The 6,899-nt window shown below is 45.4% G+C and overlaps 1 protein-coding gene across 1 annotated transcript; it reads left to right on the forward strand.

Annotated features, from left to right (window-relative positions):
- Window positions 1-1,490: 1,490 nt before the first annotated feature.
- On the forward strand, window positions 1,491-6,667 carry LOC308547886 (binder of sperm protein homolog 1-like). The gene is made up of 4 exons (XM_081118816.1): window positions 1,491-1,595; window positions 3,806-3,835; window positions 5,385-5,516; window positions 5,920-6,667. The coding sequence occupies exons 1-4, from the start codon at window positions 1,514-1,516 to the stop codon at window positions 6,057-6,059; spliced, it is 384 nt and encodes a 127-aa protein (XP_080974942.1). The 5' UTR covers window positions 1,491-1,513; the 3' UTR covers window positions 6,060-6,667.
- Window positions 6,668-6,899: the final 232 nt, after the last annotated feature.

The following is a 6,899-nucleotide window of genomic DNA, read 5'->3' on the forward strand; positions in this document are numbered from 1 at the left end:
CATTTTCTCAGGTGCACACCCCCCCCCCCCCCCCCCCCCCCCCGCCTCGGTCCCGGTCTCTGCCTTTACCTCTTTCTCTGTCCCCTGCACCATCTTTCGCCTCCCCTCCCCCTCTCCCTCCGGGCCCTCGTCTCTTTTCCCGCCTCTTTATGCGGCTCTTTCTCTCTGCGTTTTGTTCAGCGTCTCCAGGTCTCACTACTTGGGTATCTTGTGCCCTTGACTTTCGGCCAGACCCTCCAGCCGCCTCACTCAGTCTTTCCCGGAGTCCCGGGGGCTCTGATCAGTCAGTTACCTTGGGCATTACCAAGGCTCCTTCCCCGTGTGAGATGCTGACAGGCACCTTTCGCGCTCGTTTCATTACGTCACTATTTCCCTTTAAACGTGAGTCTGCGCCCTAGATACGCGGGCGAGTGAACCTCACGCACCTTAGACGTAGAGATGATGCCGGGAAGCCCTGGCCGGCGGGGCTCCGCGGGTTGGGAGGCATCCCATCCACCCAGAGGGCGCTGGTTCGATTCCCGGGCAGGGCACGTGTGGCCGGTTTCGGGTTCCGTCCCGGGTCTGGGGGCATGTGGGAGGCAACCCTGATCCATGTTCCCCACGTTCATGTTTCTCTCCCTCCTTCTCCCTCTTTCTTCCTCTCTCTCTCAGATCAATAAAAGCAAATTTAAAAAAAAAATAATACAAGAGAGTGTGTTTCAGAATTCACAATTAATCCCACTGTTCACAGCTGGGAAGTGCATCAGTGACTGTGAATCTTGCATCACCTGCTCCTGAGAACCGCAAGGCCGCCTGCAGCCCTGCAGGGCGCCCAGAGCGCAGGCCCTGCGGGGCGCGGAGGGGGCGCGGGGCGCGGAGGGGCGCGGAGGGGGCGCGGGGGCCGCGGGGCGCGCTCCGCGCTGGCATCGGGCCCCAGACCCGCGCCTCCCTGGGCCTCTCCGGGGCCCTCAGGCCCGGCGTTCAGGCAGGTTCGTCGCCCCGTGACTGCTGCTGTGATCCGTGAAGATCGCCGTCTTGGCAACAACCTGAAATTCCTCATCAGGACTCTTCAAATCCTCGTCTGTCTTTATTCTTTCCCCTTTTTATTGCATTTATTGGGGTGACACCCTTGTCTATATAAAGTGCCAGTTATCTTAAGTTTCCCCCCTGTATTTCTTCCTATGCAAAGGGGTCTAGCTTTGGGGTGGGGGGGGTGAAAAAGGAGAAGAGGAGAAGGGGAAGAGCGGAGAGACTGAGGGGTGGGGGAGGGGCAGGAGGAGCAGGAGGCGGGGGGAAGGGGGAGGGGAGGGGGAGGGGAGGGGAGGGGGAGGGGAGGGGAGGGAAAGAGGGAGGGGGAGGGAAAGGGAGAGGAGGAAGAGGGGGTGGAGAAAGGAGCTGAGAAGCGTGGGCTTTAGGAGTAGGGAGGGGAGGGGCGAAGGAGGAGCTGGGCCAAAGGGGAAAGGGGGGAGAAAGCGGGGGAAGGGGGAGGCGGGGCGGGGGGAGGCGGGGCGCTGAGGTCCCGGGGAGCCGGAGCATGGGGCTGCGCGCGGGGCTCCTGCGGGCCTGGCCCTGCGGGCTCCTCGGCGTGGTCACCGCCGTTTCCGTCGCCAGGAGAGGTGAGGCGCCCGCGGCAGGGCCGGGGCTCGGGCCCCCCACAATCAAGCCTGCGATGCCGCGGAGGGCAGGGCCACGCTTCTTTCAGGCGCTCTGAGACAGAAAAAGATGCTTTCTATATTTTTCAGGTCTTTTCAGTGAACAGACGTGACCCACTAATAGGCTTTAAAGAAGGGGGGGGCTCAACGAATGGGAACGGAAGATTGGGCCAGGGTCACCCATGGCTGTGAGAGACATTTTTCATAGGACATTAAGTATTCCTGGGGCCGCCTTTGCGCTGAAAGATAACATCAAACTTGGGGGGACTGGTAAAGGTTTAAAAAAACACAGAAAAAGAGAAAAGATGCTCTCGGGTTAACTATGGTCACGCCTTTCTTATCAAGTAGAAGTTTTATTTTATGCTTACTGAAAAAGAACACTTTCTGACGTAGACAAAAATTTTTTTAAATGGGATCTCACTTCTGTATGTGCATTAAAAAGAACATAGAAGTGAAAGAAGCTAATTAAGATGGTCCTTAAATGTCTCCAGTGTTAGTGCCTGGCCTTCTGAAATATCAGTGTCATATTTTTCTGCATATTACTTCTCTGTCAAGAGTCTTAGTTGCTCAGGGGTTGAGCGTTGACCCATGAACCTGGAGTCAAGATTCAATTCCCGGCCTGGGCACATGCCGGGTTGCAGGCTCAGTCTCCAGTAGGGGGCGTGCAGGAGGCAGCCAGTCGATGTTTTTCTCTTATTGATGTTTATGTCTCTCTCTCCCTCTCCCTTACTCTTATCTCTAAAAAGTAATAAAAACATTTTTAAAAAATATTACTATTCTTACTAGAATATCATTTGGTGAAATATTTTATTTTTATTTTATTTTAAAGGCTTAATCTAGTGAAATAAATGTTTGTTTAAAATTGTGTCTTTCAGAAGATTTTTCAACTATAGGTGAGTTGATCAAAACTCTTTTATTACAGTTTCTTTTTATAGTTTGCAATAAAATGTGAAGGCATTGAATACTATACTTCTTTTCCTGGTAAGAATCGTAGGGGAGTAGGTGGGGAGAGATTAATCAAAGGACTTTTATGGGGGATCAATGGGGGGGGAAATGCGACATCTGTAATACTTTCAACAATAAAGATAAATTAAAAAAAAATACTTCTCTGCATAAATGCATAACCCATGGATACAGACAATAATACAGGGACAGCCTGGGGGTGGGGTAGATGCAGGGTGGAGGGGATCAATGGAGGGGGAAAAGGGGACATCTATAATACTTTCAACAATAAAGATAAATTTTAAAAAAAGAAAGGGACAACATTAAAAATCATTCGAGTGAAAAAAAGAATTGCATTTTTCATTAAAAACTGCTATTTTATGTCCTTGTATATAAGAAAAAGTACATTTTATGTTAAAAATAGTTTAGGAAAAAGGAAACGAGCAATCATAATTTTAGTGTAAATTTTACTGTTAATATTTTTGAGTGATCAAATATTTCAACTTTAAAATGTGATTTTTCTTTTTGCAAAAGTAGTCTTATAGAACATAATGAAATAGGAAATGTCTTTTGTCACCTACAGCTGAAGTCCAGAAATTTCCATGTCTATTTATATCTCATCTTTCCTGTATAATGTTATAAAGCTATATTTTGTTTTAAAAATTCCTTTAGTGATGAATATTTTTGGATTGGTTTCTATGTTTTGTACTATTATTAACTATGCTAAAGTGAACATTCTTAACCTGAATGCCATTCCAACTAAAACCAGGAAAGTACAGAGGTCAGAGGTGTCTATTTTGACCAGCACTAGTTAACATTATTGGGGGGAGGGGTGGTTCTAGCAAAAGGAAATAATCCGTAAACCTATAGAAAATAACAGACAAGATTATTTTATGATTGTAAACTTAAAAATCCCTAGGAACACTAGTAAGATGACTGACTAGTTTTAATGAAAGAATCTGACTATGTGGCTGGATATAAGATAAACATACAAAATCCATAGTTTTTCTCTTTGCTGGTAAGAACTTTACATTGATGAAAAATGATGAAAATTTCACTTTACGTCATTGACGAAAACCACTTTGGAGTTAAATCGGCAAGAAATGTGCAAGACTTATGTGAAGTAAATAAAATCATACTGAAGAACATAAAGCAAATTTTAAAAGATGGGATGTTCTTGGTTGGAAGACCTAAGAGTGAAATAAATGTCAGCTTCAAATTTTATTTTTCAGAAATTGAGCCTTACTTTCCGGAAAGGAAAGGTAAGTTGATCATAAAACTTTTACTATTGCCCTGGTCAGTGTGCTCGGTGGTTAGAGCATTGGCCTGAGCACCGAAGGATCATCAGGTTCAATCCCAACTGGCATTATATGTCTGTACACTTTCATTTCCACCAATCTAATAGAGAAATGTGAAAATTCATAGAAAATAATGTCCAATAGTAATTAAGAAAATCGTAAATAAAGATAGTGCTGTGCCTTAGCCAGTTTTGCTCGGTGGTTAGAGCGTTGGCCCGGACTGAAGGGTCCTGGGTTTGATTTTGGCCAATGGCATGTGCCTCGGTTGCAGGCTCCATCCCTGGCCCCAGTTGGGGCGCATGTGGGAGGCAACCAATCGATGTGTCTCTCTCACATTGATGTTTCTCTCTCTCTCCCCTCCACACTCTCTGAAAAGCAATGGAAAAAATATCCTCAGGTGAGGATTAAAAAAAAAGCACTTGTGTTATCAGGTATTTAAACAAACCATAAATATAGTAATATAAATAGCATAGAATCAGACCTGGCCTCGTGGCTCAGTTGGTTGGAGCGTTGACACATAAACCAAAAGGTTTCAGGTTCGATTCCCAGTCAGGGCCCATAGCTAGGTTTTGGGTTTGATCCCCGGTCAGGGCACATTCGGAAGACAACCAATGAATATTTCTCTCTCACATCGACATTTCTCTCTCTCTCCCTCCCTCTCTCTAAAATCAATAAAAACATACCCTCAGGTGAGGATTTTAAAAAATAGCATGGTATCAGCCTAGAAAGAGTGAAATAATAATAATAAGTAATATTTTCCGATGCATGATGGCTGCTGACCCTGCTCATTTTACCACCATCTATCTTACCTTTCAGTAAACTTGAAGAACACATAGAATGGATCCCAGGATGTCGTATTAGAATCTAATCATGGTTTTAAATGTATGGATGTTTAAATGTGTGGGTGGTTTATTTTTATCATTGATTTATCATTATTTAATAGCTACTTGGAAGAAAATTAAGCTGCATTCCCCTCTTGCATCTTAATTCTCTTAACTGGATTAAGTTCTTCTTTAATCCAATTTTAAATGTAAAATAAATAAAATCATTTAATTTAAGAAGAAAATGTAGGAAATGTAGGTAGGCTCTAAGGACCAGGAGATCTTTTAAAGCAAGACAAGAATCATCTATTATAAAGGTAAACATTTAAAAAGTGTATAGCCCTGCCCGGTGTGGCCCGGTTGGCTGGAGTGTCTTCTCATGCGCCAAAAGGTTGCCAATTTGATTCCCGGTGGGGGGCATACAGGAGGCAACTGACAAATGTTTCTCTAACATCGATGTCTCTCTCTCTCTCCCTCTCCCTCTCTTTTCCTATCTCTCTAAAATCAATAAAAACATATTAAAAAAAACAAAACACAAAACCTTTATTGGTGGAGACCCAACAGCTCCCCTAACGTCCACAGCGCTCTGGAACCACAGGCAGCGGGTCTGAATTCAGAGCAGCAGCGTCCTTGGGGGGAAAGGAACTTTGTAACATCTCAACTAATCCTCCCAGAATTTTTGTTCTGTCTAGGTGGCAAATGTTTCTTTCCCTTCCGCTACAAAGACGGGGTGTTCTATGACTGCGTCAAGATGAAGGCAAAACACAAGTGGTGCTCCTTAACCCATAGCTTCAAAGGCTATTGGAAGTACTGCTCTGAGGAAGGTGAGTGTCCTGCCTCCGGAGACCCCAAGGTGGTCACCTTGGGTGCTGGAGATGAGGTTCGCCGAGATCCCCAAGAGGGTTCTCAGAATGGGTCGTGCAGTGAATTAGATTGTGAAAATAAGTCATTTGCAGGTGTCTGGTGGTATGAAAACCACATTACACCAAAGATATAGATGAGTGCTTCAATCCTGTTCAAAGAAATCTTTTAGCAGAACCTCAGTCCCCCACCAGTATTGATGCCGTATGTTTTTGGTGGAATAGAACAGAGTGGGAAACGTGTGTGTGCGTGTGTGCGTGTGTGTGTGTGTGTGTGTGTGTGTGTGTGTGTGTGTGTGTGTGAGGCTGAAGAGGAAACACAAAAAAGAAAGCTTTCTTATTCCCATGGCTTCTTTCTTCTCTGTAGACCTCGCAAAATGTATATTTCCCTTCTGGTTCAAACATATGATCTACTGGGAATGTACCGAGGATTCGGAAGCATTTGGGAAAAAATGGTGCTCGCTGACCCAGAACTATAACAAGGAGAGAGTGTGGAAATATTGTTGATGCTGTGTGTGGGCAGAAGGGCTGGAGAGGCGCAATCGTTCTCATGGGAAAGAATCCGCAGCTTCTGCTGGGAAAGGCGGAGCTAGGGCCCTTCTCTGAGATGTGATGTGAAGGTGGTCTGGCTGTAAATACTTGGGGTTTTGATTCCGCTCATGGGCTTTTGATAAGGAAACCTATATTCTCACCTCAGCACTCTTCCTTGCTAAGCGAGTAAAATTAGGCCCTTAAAATAAAATAAAAATGTGTGGACTGTGGGTGATAATGAGGTGTCATGTCATCACTTGTAACAAATGTCCCAGTGTGGTGAAAGGTATTGGTCGCGGGGAAGACTGTGCTTCTGTGCGGGGTCAGGGAGCCCAGGAGAGCTCTGTGCCTTTCCCTGTGCCCCCCCCCCCCATGCTTTCCCATTAGCCTCCTTACTCCAAGCTCTAAGGGCCCTTTCTTTGCCTCTGTAACTTGTTTCCTAAGCCCAGTTCTTCTAGGAACTACTTCTTCCACCTCTGTAATTTTACCAAATAAATGTTCTCTTGCAAAAATAAATAAATAAATGAATAAAAATAAAAAATAATAAAACTGCTCCAAAAAATAAAGTCTATTATAAAATGCATTACCCTAATTAAGAATTCTTTGTTTTTGTTTTGTTTGTTAATCCTCACTGGAGGATATTTTCCCATCGCTTTTTAGAGAGTGGAAGAGGGGTGGGGGGGGGGAGAGAGAAACATTGATGTGAGAGGGACACACCGATTCGTTGCCTTCTGCACGCATCTGACCAGGGCAGAGGAGGGACCCTGCAACCGAGGTACGCGCCCTTGACCGGAGACCCTTCGGTGCCTGGGCCGA

The sequence above is a fragment of the Miniopterus schreibersii genome (genome assembly GCF_964146895.1).
Source record: "Miniopterus schreibersii genome assembly, chromosome: 18".
In the NCBI taxonomy this organism is placed as follows: Eukaryota; Metazoa; Chordata; class Mammalia; order Chiroptera; family Miniopteridae; genus Miniopterus; species Miniopterus schreibersii.

Excerpts from the sequence above, each read along its gene's own strand:
- LOC308547886 (XM_081118816.1), top strand. The coding sequence starts at position 1,514 with ATGGGGCTGCGCGCGGGGCTCCTGCGGGCCTGGCCCTGCGGGCTCCTC. Across the intron at positions 1,596-3,805 it reads CGTTTCCGTCGCCAGGAGAG|AAATTGAGCCTTACTTTCCG; the intron begins GTGAGGCGCCCG and ends TTTATTTTTCAG. Across the intron at positions 3,836-5,384 it reads TTACTTTCCGGAAAGGAAAG|GTGGCAAATGTTTCTTTCCC; the intron begins GTAAGTTGATCA and ends TGTTCTGTCTAG.